Genomic DNA, 26855 nt, shown 5'->3' with positions numbered 1-26855 from the left:
CTTATTACCTCTGGATCAGCATTAAAGCACAGGGAAGGATAGGTGCGGTGGCTCATGCCTGTAATTCCAACACTTTGGGAGGCTGAGACTAGAGGATCACTTGAGGCTAGGAGTTTGAGACCAGCCTGGGCAATATAGCAAGACTCTATCTCTACAAAAAAATTAAAATTTAGCTGGGCATGGTGGTGTGCTTCTGTAATCCCAGCTACTTGGGAGGCTGTGGCAGGAGGATGGCCAGAGCCTAAGAGGTAGAGGCTGCAGTGAGCTGCGATTGTGCCACTGCACTCCAACCTGGGCAACAGTGAGAACCTGTCTCAAAAAGCTGGACATGGTAGCTCACACCTGTAATCCCAGCACTTTGGGAGGCTGAGGCAGGAGGACTGCTCAAGCCTAGGAGTCCAAGACTAACCTGGGCAACATGAGACCCCATCTCTACATTTTTTTTTTTTTTTTTTTTTGAGACGTCCTGGCTCTGTCGCCCTGGCTGGAGTGCAGTGGTGTGATCTCGGCTCACTGCAATCTCTGCCTCCCAGGTTCAAGCGGTTCTCCTGCCTCAGCCTCCCGAGTAGCTGGGATTACACACACGTGCCACCACGCCCAGCTAATTTTTTTGTATTTTTAGTAGAGACGGGGTTTCACTGTGTTAGCCAGGATGGTCTTGATCTCCTGACCTCGTGATCTGCCTGCCTTGGCCTCCCAAGTGCTAGGATTACAGGCGTGAGCCACTGCGCACCCGGCCTACAATTTTTTTCTTTTAATTAGCAGGTATGGTGGTGCACAACTGTAGTTTCAGCTATTCAGGCGGCTGAGGTGGGAAGACTGAGTCCAGGAGGTCAAGGCTGCAGTGAGCCGTTATCGTGCCACTACATTTCAGCCTGGGCAACAGAGTGAAACATTGTCTCAAAAAAATAAAAATTAAAAAAAAATGTATAGGGAGGTTAAGGACAGAGTCTTTGTTATCACCATTTATATTACCAAGAGTTATTGTTTGAGGTTGGCTAGAAATCTGAGTGCAGACAGGCAAAGAAGTTGCCCCACATCACAAAGCAAGTTAAAGTCAAAACAGATGACACTATCACAGGCTATTCCCAAGGTATGTTTTTTCCTGTAAAAATATATTATCTGGTCTTGACTAGAGGTGTGGGCCCCCAAGGTGAGGCAGACAGAGCAGCAACACATGGGTTCAGTTTACACATTTATTATACAAATCCCCTTCCAATGTGGGTAATGTCTTGGGTCCAGATCCACTGGTATAAAAAGAAAAGTTTAACACCAGGAAAAGGGGGTAAGGGAACCCCCAGCTCCGAAAATCACAGACAGGTATCATAGAAAACACAACTTGTGTGGGTTTGCTTAAAAAGTGGTGGATTGGGGTTGGGTGCAGTGGCTCACGGCTGTAATCCCAGCACTTTGGGAGGCCAAGGCGGGCAGATCACGAGGTCAAGAGTTCAAGACCAGCCTGGCCAATATGGTGAAACCTTGTCTCTACTAAGAATACAAAAATTAGCTGGGCATGGTGCCATGTGCCTGTAATCCCAGCTACTCGGGAGGGTGAGGCAGGAGAACCCAGGAGGCGGAGGTTGCAGTGAGCTGAGATTGCGCCACTGCACTCCAGCCTGGCGACAGAGCAAGACCCCGTCTCCAGAAAAAAAAAAAAAAAAAGGGTGAGGGGTGGAAGGAAAGCCAAGGAAGGTGTGAGTGGCCCGTGGCCCGTGGCCTGTAGCCAGACCTCACCTGAGGATTTCACTGGCATCTACTGGGTGCCAGATCTGGTAGATGCCAAGTTCAACCCCCACAGGATCCCAGGACACAGCACACCTGATGGCTCTTCCCTTTACCCCTCCTGTGGGGCCTCCTGACTGGGGGTGGTCAGGGCAGAGGCCATGGGCACAGACGGGGTTGGGCTCCTTCAGGCATCCCACCCAGACTGCAGTCCTTCCAAGTGTGGGCAGAGAGCCCACTGCCCCAACAACTGCCCTGGCGATGCGTGGCAGGGATTTCTGTTCACACCAGAGTCTCCTGGCGGCCCTAAATGGCCCTGAGACCCGATATGGTCCATTTTATGGAGGGGGTTCCTGAATGGAACCTGGTTGGGCATGGGAACAGGAATGAACCCAACCAGATGAGATCACAGTTTCCCTTTTATAAAACGCCTAGTGTTGGAGGAAGACAGTGAATACCTAAGTCACAACTGTAAACATAAATAGAGGAAGGGGCTTGGGGTCCCCATGACATCATCCCCCCTCTTTTAAGCTGGCTGAGGGCCCCCAGTCCCCAGCACAGTGTGAGACAAGAAGCAGGGTGTCAGACACCTTCCTGGGCCTACGGGGAGCCAGGGGCCTTGGAAGATTAGGTTGGCGCACTCCGCTCAGGACTGAGAGCAACCACACCGCAGGGCCCAGCGAGGTCAGCTGTGTGCTCCCCAGATTGGAATCGTGCCCAGGCCAACAAGGGACATATCAGAAGGGGTCAGACCAGTGTCCCCGGGGTCTGGGTGTCAGAACTGGAGGACTGCTCCCCCTCTAGCGTCAGGTCACTTAAACGAGCGCTCAGCTCCGGGGGATACAGGAAGTCCGCGTAGTATCTTTAGAAGGGGTAGCAGGAATCCGGAGGACAGGGCGGGGAAGACAAGAAGAGGGAAAGACAGACAAGACACAGAAAAAGAAAGGAAAAGAGGCTCGTTAAAGAGGTGGAGGCAGGCACAGGACAGCACTTTCAGGCTCCGGGGCATGGAGAAAAAAGGAAGAAAACGGCAAGGGGCATGAGATGTCCCTTCCTCCCGGCACCCTGGCTTCAAGGCTCATCTTCAGCCTATAACTTGATAAAGAATTGCTGCTACCAGTGCCCAAGATCCCCTCCACCAGGACCCCATGGACTAATGCAGGTCATGTGCAGTAGAGTGACCCTGTGCCATCACAGCAGCTAGTTTCCTCGTGGTCCAATTCATTAGCTATCATGACTAGCCACTCCCTGGCCTGGATATCTTCGCCATCTGCCTTAAGAGACCCCTACCCATCAGTAAAAGCAACCCCCATACCTGCCAGAGACAGGGGGCGCCGTGAAACTCCTCGAGTGTGGGAGTGGCGCCTGGCTGGGGGCCCCATACAGCGCCTGGCCCACCTCATAGCAGCGGGCATGAAGGAAGGGTTGGTGTGGCGGGCCCACAGAAGGGAGCACAGGCCGGCGCTGGGGCCCCGCAGCCAGTCCCGAGTTCCGGATGTACCAGTCCCGCAGCCCCTCCAGAGCCAGGTTCTTGTGGCCACTGCGTTCACCAGCCGAGGGGATACGGGTGGGGGGGGGCATCCACAGCAGAGAGTTTGGATGCACCTCAGGGCCCTCGGCAGCCTCTGGGGGCAGGCCACAGGGCTTAGTGCGGGTGGCACGGGTGTGGGGGTCCTTGGTGCGGAGGAGGGGGCTGTTGCTGTCAGCTGCATACACAGGTGGTGGGCCGGGGAGCATGGTGAGGAGCCCATCCCGGCGGGAGAGGGGTCCTGGGACCTCAGCTGCAGGCAGCAGCTCCCCCCAGCCTGCTCCACCGCCACTGCGGGGCAGGCCCCGGTCCAAGGAATAGTCCAAGAGGAAGTCCCCACACACAGGTGGGAGCCGGGGGGCACCTCGGGAGGCAGGGGCAGCTGAGCTAGGCCGGGCGGCCCGGGGAGGGTCTGGGGGGCCTGCTGTGCGGGAGGAGAAGGCAGGGGTTGGTTGGGGGCGCTCATACAGCACCTCACTGCTCTTGCAGACTGGGGGGCCAGAGGCAGAGGGAGCCAGAGGGGCGGGCGGGGAGCCAGCTCCCCCACCAGCGGCCCGGTCCACCAGCAGGGCCTCAGAACTGTTGCTGCGGCGGGTGCGAGCTACGAAGAGGGAGGCGCGATCGGAGGCAGGGTCCGCCCGGGGGAAGCCCATCTGGGAGTCCTGACTGCCGGACCACTGACGAGAATGAAGGCCTTCAGGTCTGGGGTGAGAGGCAAGGGTCACGGAATAGGGTCAGAAAAATCAGGCAGAAGGCGTGCAGTGCCCTCCCTACCCCACCCCTTTCTGAGCCTTCACTTTCACATCTCCAGATGGGCCCAGGGTTGGAAGCTGTGTGTATAAAGGTGGCAGGTAGTGACATGTAAAGGGCAGCTGAGGTTCTATCCTAGGCTAGATGGTCAGGGGTAGAAATGCGTGGGGGAGGCCTGGCACTGTTAGCTCCAAGGGAGGTGTAAATCTGTGTAGGGACTCAGAGGAAAGGCTAGCAGAGTAGATGCCAGGCAGGGGGCTATTCCTAATCCAGCTGACCCCTCCCCCTGCTAAGGCCCTTCTCATGGCTCGCACAGCCTCCAGGATTGAGTCCTAGGCCTTAGGGCTCACATGTAAAACCCTGCCTGAATTCTCTATCCGACCATACGTATGAACCACCCAAAGCTACCATCCCAACAGCCACCATTCACAGAATGCAAGCCCCACAAGGACGGGGACTTGGTTTTGTTCAGAGCCTGGGGAAAGTAGGCACTCTGTTTAAGAAGCAGAAGAGGACGGTGGTTAAAAGCATGGACTCTAGAGTAAAACTTGCCTGGGCTCAAACTCCAGGACTTCAGTTTACTAACAAGTTACTTAACCTTTCTGTGCCTCACTTGCCTCATCTATAAAATGGGAACAACAATAGCACCCACCTCATAGGGATCTCATTATGATTAAATGAGTTGATGCAATTCCTAGCAGGTGGCAGGCACTGAGTATATGTTAACCAGAACTTATTATGTCCATGTCGTTCAAAGGCAGATATTATTATTTCCATTTCACAAATGAGGAGACTGACTCAGAGAAGGGGAATGGCTTGTCCAAAATGCACAGAAAAGCCCATACTCAAACTTTGATGATTCTGCCCCAAATCCCTACCCCATTATCCACTGAGATACCTGCTCACCTTTAATGCCCAGCCTCCCATGTCCCACAGCTTTTGTTTGTTTTGAGACGGAGTTTCGCTCTTGTTGCCCAGGCTGGAGTGCAGTGGCACGATGCTGATCTCAGCTCACTGCAACCTCTGCCTCCCGGGTTCAAGCGATTCTCCTGCCTCAGCCTCCCAAGTAGCTGGGATTACAGGCATGCCCCACCATGCCCAGCTAATTTTTGTATTTTTAGTAGAGACGGGGTTTCACCATGTTGGTCAGGCTGGTCTTGAACCCCTGATCTCAAGTAACCCGCCCGCCTCGGCCTCCGAAAGTGCTGGGATTACAAGCATGAGCCACCACGCCCAGCCATCCCACTTTTTGATAATGCTGTCCTCAAGCTTCCAGTGAGAACTAATGGTTCCCTCCCCTCTGATCCTCCAGCCCACCCTCAGATTCCTCTTACTTGCAGAGCTGGGGGCCAGCGCCCCGGGTGAGGACAGGGGTGGCAGGCACACTTCGCCCCTCAAAACTGGAGGCACTCCTGGGCAGCGAGCGTGTGGGGCTAGACAGACAGGCAGGCCTAGGTTAGAGACTGTACCCACCAGGAGACCCTCTGCCAGCCCAGGCTTGCTATCCCATTCCCAGCTCCTGCGGAGGGGAGGAGGGGCTCATTCTCACCTGGTGGGGCTGGCCACAGAGTTCCGCCGGCTCTTCAGATCCCCATAAAGATCTGATGGAGGTGGTTTCCATGGGGTTCGCCGCTCAGGGCTCCCCCCAGATACTGCCCGCAGCTGGTCCCAAGCCTTGGGTGGTGAGGGGCGCTCGGCCAGAGAGAAGCAGCCATGGGGCTCCTCTGAGTGGAAGAGAGCAAGTGGGATAGAATTCAATGAGGGGGGCCCAGAGGGGGCAGGACAGGCTGAGGGGCAAGGCCATGGGGAGGGGCAAAGTGCTGGGACAGGTTAAGCAGGCTGAGGAGGAGCTAAGGCTGACAAGTAGGTTCTGGGGCTGTGGGGCTGGGGTGGTGTGAGGCTAAGAAGATGGGGGACCCACAGGAAGATGGCGCATGGCTAAGGAGAAGCTGAAGCAGCACAGGAGGGGCAGGGCATCAAAGGATGGGCTGATCATGCAGGATGTGGTCGGATGAATAAAGGGAATAGGCTGAAGGGACGTAGGAGTCGGGGGCAGGTTTCGGGGATAGGAGTCCTCACCGTTGTCATGGCTGGCCCCAGACTCTGAGAGGGAGCTGCTCTCTGAGTGCAGAACTACGTCCTCTACAGGTGAGAGGGGGAGAAATGGGCCTCTCACTCCCAGGCCTGGGTGCTACCCCCTTACACCACTGGGTGGGCACCTCTACTTGGGCCACCTTCTGGCCAGTTTCCACCTCATCCTGTTCCCTTCCCAAGAATCTGCTTTTACCAGAGACCAAGACCACCCCAGCTTGGTTCCTGACTGTCCCGGCAGATATTCATCAGTCCCCCAGTTTGTCCTTTCCAGTAAGCCAGTTTGTCACAACTCTTCTCATGGGTTGGACCACTTGAGTTGTGCCTACCTCCCGGTTTTCACCAGCCAGTCACCCATCCCAGCCCTACCACGTCCATTCGCCAGTGTCCACTCTCCCACCCTCACCAGGGGATGCTCACCTTGGCTGAGCTGAGCAAGGCGCATGCCCAGGCAGACTCCCTGGGCAGTGATCACTGACCCCGTGGACAGTGGCAGTGGCTGGGGCAGCGGGAGCACTGGGAGGCCAAGGCGGGCCCGGACATCCCCGAGCTGCTCCTCTAGCTCGTGCAGCCTCCTCAGTGCGTCTGCCTGGACCTGGCGCCGGCGCCGGCGCTGCTCGGTGCTCAGATCAGGGGCCAGGGCCAGGCGGCGGGCGGCCGCCGCGATCTGCTGCTGCACTGACACCTCGCGCTCCAGGGCCTCAAGAGCCAGCTCCTGTCGGGCCCACCCAAATGTTGGAAATGGCCAGGAACAGGGACCTGGCGGGGCCAAACCCACTAGAGGCTGGCCTGCACTTCCTGCAGCCTTTTCAGACCTATTCACCCTGGGGAGGGGGCGGGTCAGGGCCTCTCTTGGTGAAGGGCTGGGTCTGTTCATCTTCCTGAAGGTGGGAGGCCTGTCCTGACAGTTAGGGACCAGCATCCTCCCTCATTGCAGGAACCTACCTCCAGAAGCCCTTCTCCTTCTCATCTTAGCCTCTCCCTCACCTGGCCACAAGCCCCCTCCCCACACCTTCCTCCTGGCTACTCCTCTGTACTTGTCCCCTCTCCCCACCCTCTTGCTCTCCACACCCATCTGCTCACCTCAGCAGGGCACAAGGAGTGGTGTGCTTGGTTGGGGTGCGGTGGAGGGTAGGCGCGGGCTGTGGGGGGCCGCCGGCGGACCAACTGGGGCCGTTCACCAGGCTCTAGTGGGCACTCAGGGGGCAGCTGGCCAGTCAGCTCCTGGTGGGAGGTAGGGGTCAGAGACTACCAAGGGTTAGTTGAAAGGATGGGGTGAAGCATTAATGATCCCAGAAGCTACAGAAGTCCTACCAGGAGCCTGGCCCTGCTCAGCAACCATGCACAATACTCCCCTCCCTCCTACCAGTATCTCCACCAAGCAGGTGTGCCCAAACCTCAGTGGCCCAAACCCCTGGGGTGATGGGCATGGGAGGCAGGGAGACCTGCTTTGGAATCCAGAATTGTTTCATTTTTATAAAGGTGATACCATCGAGATCCTAAGTATTATATAACTCCCTTCAGGGGCTGTGGCTGCGTGGTCTGAGCTATAGTATTATTTCCGGCACATTGTGGGCATTCACAGTAAGAGGGGTAAACTGAAACAGATCACCCTGTGCCAGTTCAGGTCAGACTGTGCTGCCAAATTTTGGACAGAACCTGTTTTCTGAGGTTTGTTGGATTTGAAATTGTCAACAGTGGGCCTGTATTACCATATTTTTTTTTTGAGGTGGAGTTTCGCTCTTGTTGCCCAGGCTGGAGTGCAATGGCGCAATCTCAGCTCACTGCAACCTCCACCTCCAGGGTTTAAGCGATTCTTCTGCCTCAGCCTCCCAAGTAGCTGGGATCACCACACCCAGCTAATTTTGCTTTTTTTTTTTTTGAAACAGTCTTGCTCTGTCGCTCAGGCTGGAGTGCAGTGGCGCAATCTCGGCTCACTGCAAGCTCCGCCTCTCGGGTTCACGCTATTCTGCCTCAGCCTCCCGAGTAGCTGGAACTACAGACGCCTGCCACCACGCCTGGCTAATTTTTTGTATTTTTAGTAGAGACGGGGTTTCACCGTGTTAGCCAGGATGGTCTGGATCTCCTGGCATCGTGATCCGCCAACCTCGGCCTCCCAAAGTGCTGGGATTACAGGCATGAGCCACTGTGCCCAGCCTAATTTTGCATTTTTAGTAGAGATGAGATTTCTCCATGTTGGTCAGGCTGGTTTCGAACTCCCAACCTCAGGTGATCCACCTGCCTCAGCCTCCCAAAGTGCTGAGATTACAGGCCTGAGGCACAGCGCCCAGCCTATTTCATTCATTCTAACACATCTAAGCTGAGCTTTGAGGAGAAAGTGGGTGACAGGGAATCTAAAGCCAAGACAAGTGGTTGAGGAATTGCCACCCAAGTCTGTCTACCTAGGGGCCCCAGCTCCTCACCTCCTCCCAACCTCCCCGCCTGATACCCCTAGGGCCAGGCCCTCACCGCCTCCTGGAGACACACTTTGCGGAGCTCCTGAAGTTTCAGGCTCAGGGCCTCCTGCAGGGTCCGCTGCCGGTCAAGCAGCCCCCGCAGACGCTCTGACTTCACCTGGGGGGCAGCCTCTCCGAACAGGGCAGCTGGACACAGAGGGACCAAAGATCAGTAGGACAGCCAGGGCATTCTGGAGCAGCTGTGGGGCAAGGGACCGACTCTTCCCGAGCAAGCAGGTGGTGATTCAGAGCAGGGGAGGAGGCAGCAGGAGGGGAAGCAGCCACCGACCTGGGGCATTGAAGGTAGGAGAGCTGATCAGCTGACCTTTGACTTCCATCTTGTTGCTGTCAAGAGGCCGTGGCTGATGGCTGGACAAAGTCTGGCAGTGACACACAGGAGCCGTTAAGGAAGCACATCCCATGATACCCCAACCCCCAGCCCTTCCCAGCTTCCCATGCCACAGCGGGGAATAAGGGGTAACCTGGGCCCCACGTGCCTGCTTGACCTGCCCTTTCAGAATCCGTGTGGATGTCTGGACCCACTTGGCCCTGGTACCTTGGTTCCCTTCGCATTGAGTGAGAGCACAGCAAGTGGGGAGCTGGGCGGACTTACAACGCCTCCTCAGAGGCCCATGGGTCACAGCCACGAGTCTTGCCTGGGGAAGGAGAATTAATGGGATAGATTCAACCAACTATAACAACAATGGACACACAGTCATCACCTGGGTGCCTGCAACAGTTACCTATGATGCCACACTGAATCTTCAGAGCCACCTGGAAAGATTCGTATCCCCATTTTAGAGATGAGGAAAGGAAGGCACAGAGGTGAAATAACTGGCCCATAGCCACAGACATAACCCAGGCCCACCCCTCTGGTCCTACACTCTCGCTCATGAGAACCGCTCTAACCCCACCAACTTCCTCATAAGCTCCCTGGTCCCTCAGGCCTCAGGGCCTTTGCCCAGGCTGTGGATGCTGCCTGAAGTGCTTTCTTCAACTTCTCACCACCCCAGCCCCTGCATCACACTTATCATTCTAGAACTTAATTATCACTTCCACAGTTATATCCTCTCACAAATGGTTGTTCAACAAGAGATTGTGCCTCCTGGAACATCGACGAGGACAGGAAACATTATCTGTCCCATTTTCATCAGCATCACCAGCACCCTGGACATGGCTGTACACACAAGTGCTCAATGAATGCATGCCAGCTGAATGAATAAAAGATGGAGTAAGTGAATGAGGAGGCAGTGGAGCCAGGGTTCAAGCTCAGATCTGTGGGTCTGTGCTTGTCCCAACTCCATTCTGTAGCTCTAGTGCAGCAAGGAGAATGTTCACTTGACCCAGGGTCCCTCCAGCCCCTCTCGCCATGACAGCCTGTCCTGAGCCTAGTGTAGGGAAGTCCTCCTGCTGGGATTTGTGAGAAGCAAAGTCCACAGCTGCAAATAACGAACCATCTGCCTCCTGCCTCCTCCTCTGCCCCCGATGGCTCAGCTGACCATGGAACCTGCCTTGGCTGGCCACCCCTCCTCTGGAGTTTGCTCCCTTCCTTCCACATCATGCTCAGTCCCCAGCTGGGCAGCTGAGTGACATCACCTCCCACCACCTGGCCAAACCTAGGTGGCAGGTGACTGGGAGGGCTTTATGGGGCCACAGAGCTCCCATTATCACCTACCTTGAAGTCGGCAGCTTGTCATGACATGTTAGCCTGGTGTGAGGAAGACCCAGCCAACCAAGGAGGCATGGGTTCAAGCCCCTTCCCCGTCTGTGTATTGCGGGGTGAGGCCAAGCTGCTTATAAGGTGTCATGTTTCTCTGCAGTCCTCCTACCTGCCCCATAGGGTCTGTACCCCTCTCTTGAAGCAGTGGTGCCCTGCCTTCAATAGCAGGGGTGGGGATCAGTCCCTAAAGCCTTTTGACAAACCCAGGCCCCACATCCCCACTCATCTAAGGTCTGACACTTCCCAGCATGGCAGGGGTTCCTCCACATCCCAGATCACTGGGGCTCCAACTTTCCCAGCCCCCATTTAGGCCCAGCCCCCATTTAGGCCCAAGGAACTCTCACAGGGTTCCCTGGAACCTTCCTTTACCCCCACAGGAACCCAATTCCATCCATGGTCCCCCTTGCCAGCATTGGTCCCAATCCCAATCCCATGCTGGGCTGCTTCAATTCTTTTTTTTTTTGGAGATAGGGTCTGGCTCTGTCGCTTAGGCTGGAGTGCAGTGGCACGATCTTGGCTCACTGCAGCCTCCACCACTTCCCAGGTTCAAGCAATTCTCCCACTTCAGCCTCCAGAGTAGCTGGGATTACAGGTGCATGCCACCATGCCTGGCTAATTTTGTATTTTTAGTAGAAATTCGGTTTCACCATGTTGGCCAGGCTGCTCTCGAACTCCTGACCTCAGGTGATCCACCCGCCTTGGCCTCCCAAAGTGCTGGGATTACATGCGTGAGGCACTGCGCCCAGCCAATCCTTTCTTCTCTAATTTCTCAGAGCGTCCTGGAAGTCCAGACAGGGTCCACACAGGAACCCCAACTCCTCCCTATCAGCCTGATCTCGGGGGGACATAGTTAGAGTATGAGTCATGGGGTCACTGGGCAGGCTAGACACAAGTCAACGCCCCACACCCCCACACCCAGTTCCTAAGCTTCTGCCTCCGCTCACCTGCCCTCTGCATACTTGCCTTGGGGCCTGGGGCTGCCTCATCCCCACCCAGATGGCGAGAAAGGGATCCCAGCAAACCCCTCCCCAGCGCACCCCCACACCAACCCCAGGTCTCCCCCTACCAGTGACCCCATGGCCCCCATCCTGTCCCAGGGACCAGCTGCAGCGGGAGAACAGCAGAGGGTACCCCCCACACCCAGAGGCGGGCCCGGCAGGTTTTTCAGGTCTGCCATTCTGACACCACAGCCGAGAAATTCCTGGCTGTAATGACTGTTTACAACCAAGATACCTCACCTGGGTGGCACCCCAACACTTAGGGGGTCATTTCCACATCCTGCCACTATTAGAGCAAATACAAACTCTCAATGTCTGGGCCATTCCCCTCCCCAGAGCCCCCGCTTCCTTCACTGTGGTGAACAAATCAGGCATAGGCAGGCAGGTGCCTGAGTAATGGTTTCTTAGTAGCCCAGTCTGGTCTTTCTTGGGGAGCTTGGCCCTGGGTTGGGGGAGGACAGAGGCTACTCCTGGGGGGGAGGAAAGGAAGCAGGGATAGGGTGGAGAAGGGGGAACTTATACTTCTCTTCTCCCCGATCCCTCCTCGTCCATTTCTGGCAGGGAATCGGCTTGGTGCCAGGAAAGGAAATTGGTGTTTTGGGCTTTGCCCCTGTCCTCAGGCCCTCCATTCTCACCGCCCCCCCACCCCCCCACCACCACCCTGCCCTGCATTGTTGGTGTGCCTCTCCCACAGACCTGGCTCTCTACCGAAGGGAACTTCAGTACACCCTGCCCCAGCTCCCCAATGCCCTTATCCCCCTCGCACCCTGAGCCCACTGCTCCCAGGTGCTCACCAATGCCAGAGAGTGCTGTGGGGTAGCCTCAGATACCTCAAAAATAGTTGTCTCGACCAGGCCCTGGGACCAGGCCCTGGCTCCGGCTGGTAGTGGCAATGAGCAGCAGTGGCAGATGCCTTGGCCACCTCCCACTAGGTAATGGCCCAGCCTACCTGCCAGGAACTGGGCCGGCCCACACCTTTTAACCCTTGCCTGTCTGCCACCAGGACTAGGGTCACCCCTGGGGGCAGTTTCAGGGCCAGGTCCACTCAGGGTGCCCAGCATGTCTAAGAAGACAGCCTGGGCCAGGCAGGGTAGCTGGTGCCTGTAATCTCAGCACTTTGGGAGGTCGAGGTGGGAGGATCGCTTGAAGCCAAGAGTTCAAGACCAGACTGTGCAACATAGTGAGACCCCCATTTCTACAAAAATTTTTTTTAAAACTGTCCAGGCATGGAGGCATGTGCCTCCTCACCCAGTACACTTAGCAGAAAACTGGGAAGAAGGGCTGAGAGTGGTGGGAGTAGTAGCTGCCTCTCCTACTGCCCAAATTCCCAGAGGATTAGACGCTGCCCACCCAAGGAGCACCTTGGATCTGGGCCATAGAGGTGTGGGGAGCTGTAAAGTACATGGGAGGCTTCGGGTGTAAACTGGGTTTTTGTCTCTTGGCAGTAAGCATCACATTCTGAGGCCCCTACCCTTTCCTCCCAGGGCAAGGCAGTGGTAGAAGGCCTTGGGGCAATTCCCACCCTCACTAGGGAACAGTTTCCCAAGTTGGGGACAGAGGAAGTCAACCTTTCTAAGGAGAGGCCAGGTCTCAAGATCCTTCTGTGGCTCCAGAAGAAATAATCTCAATAAATCAAGAACAACTTACGCCCTACAAAACACTTATGGGTTTTGATCCCTCTTGGTTCCTACAAATGTAGCAGGATGGCACAGACCCAGCCTCCTCACAGCCATTTTATAGATGCAGAAGCTGAGGCCTGGAAAGGTGAAGAGGCCCGATTCAGATCACAGTGGCAGAAGAGAAGGTGAAATCAGAATTTCCGGGGGCTGGGTCCTGGCTGGGAGGCAGATAGAGGCTACTCCTGCAAGTGGGAAGGAGAAGTAGGGAAGGGGGCTCATGCTTCTTCACATCCATGCTGGGTCTCTCTTCTTCGGAGAGTCAGGCTTCATGCCAGAGAAGGAAATGAGAGCTTTGAGTCCTTACAATGTACTGTTCCTGCCTCCCCTCACCCCGCCCACCACCACCACCATCACCACCACCACCACCACCTGGGCTCTGGGCCAGTCTCGGCACACAGCACACATCCTGTGCTCCATTCAGGACCATCTGCTCTGTGACCCAGGGCCCAAGCCCTACCCAGCCCCCGCAGCAGCCCACACCATGACCTGAAGTGAGGAAAGCTGTAGATGGGCCGAGCCTAGAGAGGAGCTCACTCTGAATCAGCAATGCCCCAGACTCACACTATTAAGGCCTCCCGCCATCCCTGCCCACCTTTCTTCCTGGGTGTGAGATTTCCAGCATGGAACACAAAGGCCCCTTTCATCGCCCTCCCCGCTTCACTGCCTGGGGCTGGTAGAGGTGCGCAGTGAGTGGTAAGGTGGGCATCGGGTGTCTGTGGGGAGTGTCCTCTCGGCCACAGCCTCTCCCACCTTTTATGGGCCACCAAAGATGTTGGGAAGCGGGAGAGTAATAAAATCAGAGCCAAGAGGGATGAGAATCTGGCTGGCAATGTAGATTGAGTCTCAAAGCTTAGGTCTCCTTATCTGTAAAATGGGTAAAAGGTGGTTACAGAGACAATGGAGGCCACAAGTAACTCTGAAAGGCATTTCAAAGTGCAAGGAAACACATCATGTCATTAATGACTCTTACTAACAACAATTAATACACTCACACAGAGGTGGGCTGTTGTAGGGGTAACTGGGGGAGACCAGGTAACTGGACCTCCTGGGCCAGGCAGACAAATGGGGCAGAGTCACTAACACACATCATTGCCCTGGTCCATGACTTTTAACAGCCTCGAAGATGACCCAACCTCTAAGCCCTACCCCAGCTAGGCCCTGGGCCTCACATGACCCTGCTACCACTAGTAAATGGTGAGTCTGGGATTCAACCCAGCTCTGCCACTTACTAGCTGTGTGACTGCTTGAACAAGTCACTTAACCTCTCTGTGCCTGTCAATTAGGGATGATGATAACAGTATGTACCTCACAGGGCTATTGTGAGCATTAAATCAGTTAATACATTTAAAGCTTGTGCAGAACAGTGCCTGGTAAGAGCTCAGTGTATGTTGGCTGTCACAGTTACAAGTATTCTTCCCCACAGGAAGTCAGGAATCAAGTAGATACATTCAGGTACATTTTTTCCAGACAGAGCTGGTGTCCTTCAGTCTCACTTGATACATTTGAAACAGTTGTTTTTCCTCAGATAACTTGTCTGAACTCTTGCTATCCAAAATCAAAGACTAAATGTATTCAGACGCAATTTTTTTTTTTTTTGAGACGGAGTCTCACCCTGTCACCCAGGCTGGAGTGCAGTGGCATGATCTCGGCTCACTGCAATCCCGGGTTCAAGCAGTTCCCTGCTTCAGCCTCCTGAGTAGCTGGGATTACAGGCGCGTGCTACCATGCCCGGCTAATTTTTGTATTTTTAGTAGAGACGGGGTTTCACCATCTTGGCCAGGGTGGGCTTGAACTCCTGACCTGGTGATCCACCCGCCTCGGCCTCCCAAAGTGCTGGGATGACAGGCGTGAGCCACCGCGCCCGGCCTCAGATGCATTTTTGAGACAGAACTGGTATCCCTCAGCTTCCAAATCCTACTTGCTATCTAGACACGGTACCCTCCCTGCTCACCAAATGAGACATATTTGAAACAGAGCTGTTTCCCTCATGATCCAACCTCTCCTTTCTCAACATCAAAAATGCAGGAACCAAATACACTCAGAGAAATCGTCTGAACTCTCACCATCCAAATGCAAGAACTGAATGGATTTAGAAACATTTTTGAGAAACGACTGGTATCCCTCATTCTTGAACTTTCCTTACCCTCCAAGCAAAATGCAGGAACCATTTACATAACAGGGTACCCTCACTATCCCAACTCTTGTCCCTGGAGCTCAGGAAAGTTCATAGATTTGGGTACATTTTTTGGTTAGTCATTATTCTTCATTATCTCAATTTTCTCTACTCACTACGTAAGATGTGAAAACAAAATACCTTCAGATAACTTGGTAGGTTTCACTGTCTGAACTTCGGGCACTCTCCCTCTCAGAATTCGGGTACCAAATAGATTGGGACAGTGAGGAATGCTTGTTTTGTTATCAATAGGTTTGGATAGATGTTCAGGATAAATAAGATAGGTCTGGCATCTTGTTATTCAAACTCACTAGTCTCTATGAGAAATGCAGGAACGAAACCTAATTGAGTAACACATTACCCTCTAGCTATCCAAGTTCTCCCCATCATCCTCAGAATCAAGGAGATTCAGACAATGAGGGGAACCCTGCATTACTGTTGTTACTGTTACCACTGGACAGGCTTGATTCTTACATCCAGTGACTGCCTGGCCTTCTCCCCCACAGACAAGCCCCACAGAGGTGGGGTGGACTTAGCACCAAGATTTTTATTGCTTACTGCTGAGAGAAGGAGGGTGAATCCTTGACCCCATCCCTCCTCTATACCAAGTCCCGAAGCCTTGGCCTAGAATAGACTTCTACTTTTTCAGGCCAGGAAAGCAGGGATCATGCACCCGGAATCAAGTCCAGGGAATAGGGGTAACATGGCCTAGAAGATTCATACATACCCCTGGGTTCCCCATCTCTTCATATTTTCTCAACTCTTCCCCCCAACATGAGGCAGTCCCCAACACAGCAAGACTGGAAACATGACCCAGACCTCTCAGACTCCCAGTCACTGAATAATTTAGGGTATTCTTTCACACTTGCGGAGGGCAGGGGCGTAGGAACAGTTGCATGCCCTCCTGGGGCAGGAAGAGAAATGTAAGCTCTATGTAAGATCACTAGGGTGGGGATAGGGGAGATCACACACAAAAACCCCCATCAGCCACACAGGGCGCATAGGGCTGCTTGCTCTTGCTAAGAGAAGCATTTGGGATGTACTTCAGAGGTCCTGGGAACAGCAGAATCTTCAAGTTCCGGGCACAGTATAATGGGACCCCTGTCCTGGGCTCACAAGGGATGGCAAGTGGATATTAGGAAGGAAGAAGATCTGAACAGGGTGGAGGGGCATGGTAAGGGGGAGAACACCCTGGGGCTGGGATGGGAAGGGACAGAACAGGAAGGAGCGTAGGGGACAAGATAGAACCAGAGTTATTGTAGGATGGAGGTCAAGAGGCAGGATGGGGAATGAGCCAGGACACTCGCCAGGGGATGGGATAAGGTGGGGTTCAGGACAAGGGTCAGAGAAAAAGTACAAGAAAGAGACAAAACAGCGGGGCAGGGGACAGGATTAACATATAACAGCAGTCAGAAGACATGACTAGGAAAGGCTAAGCCAGTGGTCAAAGGAGGGGACAGGGAAAAGGGCAGGTTCAGGATGGAGGTCAGGAACAGGAAAAGACCAGGATACAATGAGGATAGGAATGAGTATGGTGATGGGACAAGAAGAGGGAAAAACGGGGCAGAGTCAGGGGCAGGGACAAGGCAGGAGACGAGGGTATTTAAAGGTGGTGAGCCAGGATGCAGATCACGAGTATATAGGAGAGGATATCATATAGGGTGCAGAGAAAGGACAAAAGTTAGGGGGCAGGAATCAGGACAGAACTACACCAGATTGGGGTTAGGGGGGCAGGACATGACTGGAAGAGGTTTGGAGACTGGATAAGTTTAGGGAACAGATAGGTCAAGCGTCAGGACAGAAACTGGGGTCACTGTTGGGCATTAGGATAGGGCAAGATGTTTCAGAGATGAGACGGGGTCGGGCAAGGATCAGGGTCAGGTCAAAGATCCCCAGGACAGAACTGGATGGGGTTTGGGGTCAGGACTGGATTTAGGGGGACAAAACAGGGGTTGAGGCATACCAGGCCAGAATATGGTTAGGTCAGGGCTCGGATGGAAGGTCCTGAGGCCAAGGCCAGCAGGGGTTGAGGTTTAAAAAAGATGTAGTCAGGTCGGAAGGGGTCAGGGCTGAGGCCACGGGGTTAGAGGTCGCGGGTGGGCGCGCAGGTACGCCCCGTCGGCTTTTCCGGGCCTTCACCCCACCCTGTCCCCTCCCTTCCTCCTTAGGCGGGGCTGGTTACTCACCAAGGGTCCCCGCGCCGCGGTAGGCGGGGTCGGTGTCGGCCGGCCGGGGTAGTGGACGCGCCCCTCCCTCACTGTGCCCTGCTCGTCCCCCGGCGCGCGCCTGCTCCCCTTCGGCGTCCTGCCCGTGGGCCGTGTTCGGCTGCGCTGCCGTTAGCCGTGGGGGCCAGACGGGGGTCGCGGGGAGGGTGGGAGGGGAGCGCCGGCCCGGCCGCGGGCGATGGACCCCCGCCCCCACCTCTAACTCGGGTCTGTCCGCTTCCAGCGGCACGGCCACCTCCGCCGCTCAGCCAAGCCTAGGGGGTGGGGGGACCGGGGGGCGGGGCACGAGACCACAGCAGCGGTGGAGACGAAGTGCGCAGGCGCCGGCTCGGGTCTTCGATTTTCTTGCCCTGGGAGCGCCAGGAGCGAACAAGCTGGGAGCGCGTGCGCACACGCTTCCTCGAGGGCGGCGGAGCCCTCCCTCGCCGAGGCCACGCCCCCTCAGGGAGCCTACTGGCGCCCCTCACCTCAAGTCGTCCCACAGGGACCCTCAAGCAGTACGCCAAGCTGCTCTCTGTAAGCTATCCCCACATCTGTAAACCCCAGCTACCCTCCCTGTTGTTCCTCAAATGCACTCCAAACCAACCTCCATTATCCTCCAAATTATATCCCCAAACTACTGTCTGTTGATTCCAAGCGGTACCTCCAGTCCACCCTCTATGGACACCCAAGCTGTAGCAGTAAACTACCTTACACTACCCCCAGTTTGCTCCATCAAACCATCTGCAATCAGCCCTGAAACCATTACCCTCCAAACAGCATGTGCAAATCACCTGCTATCTACTTCCAATGTGCACCTGTAACACCCTCCATTGACCCCAAACCCCTCTCCATGTACCCTCCAAACCATACTCCATTGACCCAAAATGGCTCTCCAGGAGCCCCCAACACCAGCCCAAACATTCCTAATTACCCTTAACGTGGGCCTCACCTGCACCACAAAATAATTCCAACAGTCACCCACACTACCTCCAAACCATGTTCCATGGACCCCTCTTACCCAACCACCTTTCATTGACCTCCCCTCATATCCCCACAAAATTACCTTCCAACAGCCCCTATCACTGTGCCATATAACCCAGCTACGCTTTCTGTGGTCTTTCAACTGCATTTCAAGCCACCCTCCAGCACCATCTACACCTCTAACCCACACTCCACTGACCCAAACTGCACCTCAAACACTCTCCAACAGTCCTCAACTGTACCTCTGAATAGCCACCAACCATCCTGCTGTAGTTACCCAATTGGGCTCCCAAATCATACTCCAGTGGCCCCAAATGTGTCCCCTAAGCCCTCTGAAGACTTACATGCACCCTGGATCATACTTAAGTGACCTAAATTACAAAGCACTCTCAGTGATTTTTTTCTTAAAACAACTTAACTGGGATATAATTTACGTACCAGGCTGGGCACAGTGGCTCACACTTGTAATCCTGGCACTTTGGGAGGCCAAGGCAAATGGATCACTTGAGGCCAAGAGTTCAAGACCAGCCTGGCCAACATGGTGAAACCCCGTCTCTACTAAAAATACAAAAAATTAGCCGGGCATGATGGCTCACACCTGTAATCCCAGCTACTCAGGAGGCTGAGGCAGGAGAATCACTTAAACCCAGGAGGTGGAGGTTGCAGTGAGCCAAGATAGTGCCACTGCACTCTAACTTGGGCAACAGAGTGAGACTCCGTCTCAAAAAATAATAATGATAATTATGTACCATAAAAGTCATTCATGATTAAATGTGCAATGCAACAACTTTAGTAAATTTACCTAAGTGAGGCACAGTGGCTCACACTTGTAATCCCAGCACTTTGAGAGGCCAAGGTGGGCAGATCACCTGAGGTCAGGAGTTCAGGACCAGCGTGGCCAACATGGTGAAACCCCATCTCTACTAAAAATACAAAAATTAGCCAGGCATGGTGGCAGGCACCTGTAATCCCAGCTACTCAGGAGGCTGAGGCGGGAGAATAGCTTGAACCTGGAAGGTGGAGGTTGCAGTGAGCTGAGATCGTGCCACTGCACTCCAGCCTGGGCGACAGAGCAAGACTCTGTCTCAAAAAAAAGAAAAGAAAAAGACAAAAATTTTACCAAAGTGTGTAACAATCGCTATAGCCCAGTTTTAGAGCATTTCCATTACCCCCCAAAAAATCCCTCATGACTGAATGCCATTCCCATTCTCAACCATAGGCAACCACAAATCTACTTTCTGTCTCTATAAATTTGCCTTTCTTGGACATTTCCTAAAAATGCAATATGTGGATTTTTTGTGTCTTGCATCTTTCATTTAGCTTGATGTTTTTGAGGTTCATCCGTGTGGTAGCATGTAACAGTGGTTTGTTCCTTTTATTGCTGAACAGTAGTCTATCCAATGATCTTTAACTTCTTTCCAAATTACCCACCAATAGCTCCTCAACCACAACTCAAAACACCCCTTCTGACACCCAGACTTCAAAACAGACCCCCAAACTGCACACTGGACCATACCTACCAGCCCTCAACTGTACCCCAGACCACTCTATAATCCCCAAATATCATCACTAAACTACCCTCCCGATCCTCATCTTCACCCCTAAACCACCTTCCAGCAGTCTGCTCTACATCCTCAAACTGCCCTTTATCAACTCCCAAGAATATCCCCAAAATGCCTTTTTGGTAATACCCAAACCTAACTCTAAACTACTCTCCAACAATTCCAAACCCCACCCCTAAAATTCCCCTTCCAACAGCCCCAGCCGTGACTCTACCTACTAACTACATTCCTTTGGTCCCAGAACTGCAGACCCAGACTGTAACCTAAAACCACTCTTCACTGACCGCCAAGCCCAACCTTGTCTTTTTTTTTTTTGAGATGCAGTTTGGCTCTTGTTGCCTAGGCTGGAGTGCAATGGTGAGATCTCTGCTCACTGCAACCTCCGCCTCCCGGGTTCAAGTGATTCTCCTGCCTCAGCCCCACGAGTAGCTGGGATTACAGGCATGTGCCACCACGCCCGGCTAATTTTGTATTTTTAGTAAAGACGGGGTTTCTCCATGTTGGTCAGGCTGGTCTCGAACTCCCGACCTCAGGTGATCTGCCCACCTCAGCCTCCCCAAGTGCTAGGATTACAGGTGTGAGCCACTGCGCCCAGCCCCAACCTTGTCTTAAATTATGAGCAACTACACCCACAAAACATCTTTCAATTTTTCCCAACAATGCCACCCAAACCACCCTCCAAGAACTCCCAACTACACCCTAAACTGCCCTCTAATAGCACCCAATGCTACCTGTAAACATTTCCCATTTATCTCCCCACAGTCTCCCAGCTATACCTCCCATCCACCCTCCAATGACCCCGCAAATCCCACCTCAATTTTCCCTTTGATGGCTCCAGCTGCACCCAAATGCTTTCCAACAGCCTCTAATTATACTCTCAAACTGCCCTTGGTAACCCCCAACGTAGCCCTAAGTCCTTCCAGTGACCCCCAACTCTTCCCCAAAGTCATCTGTAGTTCTTCCCTGTGGCTGCTGTAAACAATTACTGCAAACTTGGTGGCTTAAAAAAACAAAGGGCACGATGGCCCACACCTGTAATCCCAACACTTTGGGAGGCCGAGTGGGCAGATTAAGAGATCAAGAGATAGAGACCATCCTAGCCAACATGGTGAAACCCCGTCTCTACTAAAAATATAAAATTAGCTGGGCGTGGTGGCAAGCGCCTGTAGTCCCAGCTACTCCGGAGGCTGAGGCAGGAGAATCGCTTGAACCCGGGAGGCGGAGGTTGCAGTGAGCAGAGATCTTGCCACTGCACTCCAGCCTGGCAACAGAGCGAGACTCCGTCTCAAAAAAAAAAAAAAAAGAAAAGAAAAAAAAAAGAAAAGAAAAAAAAAAAAACAGAAATTCGTGGTGGCTCACCCCTGTAATACCACCACTTTGGGAGGCCCAGGCAGGCGGATCACTTGAGGCCAGGAGTTTGAGACCAGCCTGGACAACATGGCGAGATCCCATCTCTATTAAAAAAAATTTAACAAAAATTAGCCAGGCATGGTGTAGTCCCAGCTACTAGGGAGGCCGAGGTGGGAGAATTGCTTGAACCTGGGAGGTGGAGGTTGCAGTGAGTCAAGATCACGCCACTGCACTCCAGCCTGGGCGATAGAGCAAGACTCCATCTCTAAATAAATAAATAAATAGCTACCTCTCTTAAAAACAAAAAAACAAAAAACAGAAATGTATTCTTTCACAGTTTTAAGGGCCAGAAGTCTAAAATCAGTTGCACTGGGCCAAAATTAAGGTGTCAGCAGAGCTGCACTCCCTCTGGAGGCTATAAGGCAGGGACCTCCAACCCCTGGGCCAAGGACAAGTACCAGTCAGTGGCCTGTTAGGGGCCTGAGTGGCAGGCAAGCAAGCATTAACTCCTGAGCTCAAGCTTCTGTCACAGCAGCAGTGGCATTAGATTCTCATAGGAGAGCAAACCCTATTGTGAACTGTGCATGCAAGGGATCCAGGTTACATGCTTACAAGATCCTCCTTATGAGAATCTAACTAATGCCTGATCATCTGAGGTGGAACAGTTTCATTGCGAAACCAGCCCCCACCACACTCCATGGAAAAATTGTCTTTAGGCCAGGTGAGGTGGCTCACACCTGTAATGCCAGCACTTTGGAAGGCCGAGGCGGGTGGATCACCTGAAGTCAGGAATTCCAGACCAGCCTGACCAACATGGCGAAAACCTGTCTCTACTAAAAATACAAAAATTAATCAGGCATGGTGGCGGGCGCCTGTAGTCCCAGCTACTTGGGAGGCTGAGGCAGGAGAACCGCTTGAACCCAGGAGGCAGAGGTTGCAGTGAGCCGAGACTGCACCATTGCACTGTAGCCTGGGTGACAGAGTGAGATTCCATCTCAAACAAACAAACAAACAAACAAACAAAAAGGACTATCTGTTGCCTCTTCAGGCATTCTTTGGCTTTTGGCAGTCATATCACTACAGTCTGCCTCCATGGTCAAATTGCCTCCTCCTTTTCTGTCAGTCAAATTTGCTTCTGCCTACCTCTTATAAGAACATTTAGGATTACAGTTAGGGTCTACCAGCTAATCCAGAACAATCTCCTCATCTCAAAATCCTTAATCACACCTGCAAAGTCTTTTTGTCACATAAAGTAGCATTCAAAGGTTCCAGGGAATTAACCAGGCATGCTGTCACACACCTGTAGTCCCAGCTACTCAGGAGGCTGAGGCAGGAGGACTGCTTGAGTCCAGGAGATGGAGGCTGCAGTAAGCCATGATCATGCCACTGCACTCCAGCCTGGGTGACAGAGTGAGACCTTGACTCAAAAAACAAACAAAAAAAATGGGTGAGGGGGCAGGTGCCGTGCCTCATGCCTGTAATCCCAGCACTTTGGGAGGCGGAGGCAGGCAGATTGCTTGAGGTCAGGAGTTCAAGACTAGCCTGGCCAACATGGTAAAACTCTGTCACTACTAAAAATACAAAAATTAACGGGGCATGGTGCAGCATGCCTGTAATCCCAGCTACTTGGGAGGCTGAGGCAAGAGAATCGCTTGAACCAGGGAGACGAAGTTGCAGTGAGCTGAGATCACACCACTGCACTCCAGCCTGGGTGACAGAGCAAGACTCTTAAAAAAAAAAAAGTTCCTTGGCCGGATGCGGTGGCTCACGCCTGTAATACCAGCACTTTGGGAGGCTGAGGCGGGCAGATCACGAGGTCAGGAGATCGAGACCATCCTGGCTAACAGGGTGAAACCCCGTCTCTACTAAAAATACAAAAAATTAGCTGGGCGTGGTGGCGGGTGCCTGCCTGTAGTTCCAGCTACCCGAGAGCCTGAGGGAGGAGAATGGCTTGAACCCAGGAGCCGGAGGTTGCAGTGAGCCAAGATCGCACCACTGCACTCCAGCCTGGGCGACAGTGAGACTTCGTCCAAAAAAATTAATTAATTAAAAAAAAATTCCAGGGATTAGGACATAGGACATAAATATATTGGCAGGGGTGGAGGGGATTATTCAGCCTACCACACCATCTTATGACAGTTAACATCTGTTCCTTAAACCACCTTACAGAAGGCCGAACTCTATCTCTAAAAGCCCATCTTCCTATATTCCCTCCAACTGTACCCCAAACCATCCTCCACCCATTAACCGTATTCCCAGTCCACCCTCCCAATAGCTCCCACCTGCACTCTTAAACTGTCTTATTGAAGCCCCATTCCTCCCAAAAACCTTCAAATGATCCTTCAATTGCCTGCAAACTGTCCTGTTGTAGAACCCAAACTCACCCCCAAGCCACCTTCAATCGCCACTCATATCTATCCCTAAATACCCCCAACTTCACCATCCAGCTGCCCTCCCACTTCTCTCCACATGTCCCCTTCACAGCACCTTGACGTTGTCTTGCAGTGAAAACCCAGATAAGGTTGCAGTGAGCTGAGATCACACCACTGCACTCCAGCCTGGATGACAGAGCGAAACCCTGTCTCCGAAAAAAAAGAAAGAAAGAAAAAAAGGAACTCCAACTATATGGCAGGGGTGCAAGTATTGAGAAAGTTGAGAATGAGATATTGACAGAAACTAGGGCCGGGCGTGTGGCTCATGCCTTTAATCCCAGCACTATGGGAGGCCGAGGCGGGCAGATCACTTGAGGTCAGGAGTTTGAAACCAGCCTGGCCAACATGGGGAAACCCTGTCTCTACTAAAAATACAAAAAAAATTAGCTGGGCGCTGTGGCGGGCACCTGTAACCCCAGTTACTTGGGAGGCTGAGGCAGGAGAATCGCCTGAACCCAGAAGGCAGAGGCTGCAGTGAGCCGAGATAGTGTCACTGCACTCCAGCCTGGGTGACAGAGTGAGACTCCATCTCAAAAAAAAAAAGAGAGAAAGAGAAAGAAAAAAGAAGGCTGGGTGTGGTGGCTCACGCCTGTAATCCCAGCACTTTGGGAGGCCGAGGCGGGCAGATCATGAAGTCAGGAGATCGAGACCATCCTGGCTAACATGGCGAAACCCCATCTCTACTAAAAATACAAAAAAATTAGCCGGGCATGGTAGCAGGTGCCTGTAGTCCCAGCTACTCGGGAGGTTGAGGCAGGAGAATGGCGTGAACCCAGGAGGCGGACCTTGCAGTGAGCCGAGATTGCGCCACTGCACTCCAACCTGGGCAAGAGCGAGACTCTGTCTCAAAAAAAAAAAAGAAAAAGAAAAAGAAAAGAGAGAACGGCCAGGCGCGGTGGCTCATGCTTGTAATCCCAGCACTTTGGGAGGCTGAGGCGGGCGGATCACGAGGTCAGGAGATGGAGACCACGGTGAAACCCCGCTTCTACTAAAAAATACAAAAAATTAGCCGGACGTGGTGGCGGGCGCCTGTAGTCCCAGCTACTCGGAGAGGCTGAGGTAGGAGAATGGCGTAAACCCGGGAGGCGGAGCTTGCAGTGAGCCGAGATTGCGCCACTGCACTCCAGCCTGGGTGACAGAACGAGACTCCGTCTCAAAAAAAAAAAAAAAAAAAAAGTAAAGAGAGAGAGAAACTCAGAAAGATGCAGGGTAGGCATATCATGCAGGATGTCATGGGATATCACTTGTCATGGAGACATTTAAGATGCGTGTGTGAAGCTGTTGTTTGTAGGATTGGGATGTGTGACAGGATAATTACTCTGTGGCTCTACTGCTGTAAATATTTGTTGCCAGTCTGTTGTAAGTCTTTTAACTTTGTAGCATCTTTCATCAGACAGTATGTAGTTTTATTTATTAATTGATACAGAGTCTCATTCTGTCGCCCAGGCTGGAGGGTAGTGGTGCAAACACGGCTCACTGCAACTTCAAACTTTCCAGGCTCAAGAGATCCTCCTGCCTCAGCCTCCCAACTAGCTGGGACCACAGGTGTGCACCGCCATGCCCAGCTAATTTTTTTGTTCTTTTCTTTTTTTTTTTTTTCTGAGACAGAGGCTCCCTTTGTCGCCAGGCTGGAGTGTAGTGGTGCGATCTTGGCTCACTGCAACCTCCGCCTCCCGGGTTCAAGAGATTCTCCTGCCTCAGCCTCCCAAGTAGCTGGGACTACAGGCCAGGCGCGTGCCACCATGCCCAACTAATTTTTGTATTTTTAGTAGAGACGGGGTTTCACCATGTTGGCCAGGATGGCCTCAATCCCTTGACCTCATGATCCTCTGGCCTCAGCCTCCCAAAGTGCTGGGATTACAGGCATGAGCCACCATGCCCAGCCTACTTTTTTAAAAACTTTTTTGTACAGATGGGGTCTCCCTATGTTTCCCAGACTAGTCTCAAACTCCTGGGCTCAAGCAATTCTCCCACCTTGGCCTCCCAAAGTGTTGGGATTACAGGTGGGAGCCACCTCCCCTGGACCCTCCTCTTTCTTCTTTTGTAAAATTAGCCATTCTTACATGTTTGTTTGTTTTTTTTTTTGAGATGGAGTCTAGCTCTGTCTCCCAAGTTGGAGTGCAGTGGCACGATCTCGGCTCACTGCAACCTCCACCTCCCGGGTTCAAGCGATTCTTGTGCCTCAGCCTCCCTAGTAGCTGGGATTACAGGCGCACGCCACCATGCCTGGCTAATTGTTTTGTATTTTTAGTAGAGACAGGGTTTTGCTATGTTGGCCAGGCTGGTCTTGAACTTCTGACCTCAAGTGATCCACCTGCCTCGGCCTCTCAAAGTGCTGGGATTACAGGCGTGAGCCACCGCACCGGGCCATTGTTTTTGTTTTTGAGACAGAGTCTCACTCTGTCGCCCCAGGCTGGAGTGCAGTGGCGTGATCTCGGCTCACTGCAACCTCTGCCTCCCGGATTCAACCTATTCTCCTGCCTCAGCCTCCTGGGTAGCTGGGACTACAGGCCAGGCACGGGCCACCACGCCCGGCTAATTTTTGTATTTTTGTAGAGACGAGGTTTCGCCATGTTGGCCAGGCTGGTATCGAACTTCTGGCCTCAAGCGACCCACCCACCTCGGCCTCCCAAACTGCTGGGATTACAGGTGTGAGCCACCGCGCCCAGCCCATTCTTACATGTTTAAGGCATCATAGGAATTTTAACATTGGATCTACAAGTACCGTTTTAGAATTTTGATTGGTACAATTGGTAATGTATTCTTTTTTTTTTTTTTTTTTTGAGACGGAGTTTTGCTCTGTCGCCCAGGCTGGAGTGCAGTGGCGAGATCTCGGCTCACTGCAAGCTCCGCCTCCCGGGTTCACGCCATTCTCCTGCCTCAGCCTCCAAAGTAGCTGGGACTACAGGCGCCTGCCACCACACCCGGCTAATTTTTTTGTATTTTTAGTAGAGACGGGGTTTCACCGTGTTAGCCAGGATGGTCTCGATCTCCTGACCTCGTGATCCGCCCGTCTCGGCCTCCCAAAGTGCTGGGATTACAGGCTTGAGCCACCGCGCCCGGCCTTCTTTTTTTCTGAGACTGAGTCTCACTCTGTCACCCAGGCTGCAGTGCAGTGACGCCATCTTGGTTCACTGCAACTTCTGCCTCCCGGTTCAAGGGATTTTCCTACCTCAGCCTCCCGAGTAGTTGGGATTACAGGCGCC

At 53.2% G+C, this 26855-nt stretch overlaps 1 protein-coding gene across 6 annotated transcripts; it reads right to left on the bottom strand.

Annotated features, from left to right (window-relative positions):
- Window positions 1-1182: 1182 nt before the first annotated feature.
- On the bottom strand, window positions 1183-17617 carry CCDC120 (coiled-coil domain containing 120). 6 transcript variants are annotated; one of them, XM_063634363.1, is made up of 12 exons: window positions 13537-17288; window positions 12913-13208; window positions 9058-9203; window positions 8837-8927; window positions 8561-8694; window positions 7175-7315; window positions 6512-6806; window positions 6080-6142; window positions 5550-5724; window positions 5335-5433; window positions 3038-3952; window positions 1183-2584 (listed from the first exon to the last, which is right to left on the bottom strand). In XM_063634363.1, exons 3-12 carry the CDS (start codon window positions 9118-9120, stop codon window positions 2470-2472), a joined length of 2091 nt encoding a protein of 696 aa, XP_063490433.1. In that variant the 5' UTR covers window positions 9121-9203; window positions 12913-13208; window positions 13537-17288; the 3' UTR covers window positions 1183-2469. The 6 variants fall into 6 exon arrangements, with proteins under 6 accessions (XP_063490433.1, XP_063490432.1, XP_055124064.1 ...); XM_063634362.1 differs by having other exon boundaries at window positions 8837-9203; window positions 12060-13126; window positions 13537-17286; XM_055268089.2 differs by lacking the exons at window positions 9058-9203; window positions 12913-13208; window positions 13537-17288 and adding an exon at window positions 17304-17617.
- Between the last annotated feature and the right edge of the window lie 9238 nt (window positions 17618-26855).

The sequence above is a fragment of the Symphalangus syndactylus genome, chromosome X (genome assembly GCF_028878055.3).
Source record: "Symphalangus syndactylus isolate Jambi chromosome X, NHGRI_mSymSyn1-v2.1_pri, whole genome shotgun sequence".
Taxonomy (NCBI): Eukaryota; Metazoa; Chordata; class Mammalia; order Primates; family Hylobatidae; genus Symphalangus; species Symphalangus syndactylus.
The sequence above is the reverse complement of the archived record's forward strand: the minus strand, read 5'-3'. Positions and strand labels throughout refer to the sequence as shown.

Bases quoted from the DNA above. Each gene is read 5' to 3' on its own strand.
- CCDC120 (XM_063634362.1), bottom strand. From the start codon at position 12,326: ATGCTGGGCACCCTGAGTGGACCTGGCCCTGAAACTGCCCCCAGGGGT. The intron at 5,434-5,549 runs GTGAGAATGAGC...CTGTCTGTCTAG, and splicing joins TCTGTGGCCAGCCCCACCAG to CCCCACACGCTCGCTGCCCA. The intron at 3,953-5,334 runs GTAAGAGGAATC...CTCTCACCCCAG, and splicing joins GCTGGCCCCCAGCTCTGCAA to ACCTGAAGGCCTTCATTCTC.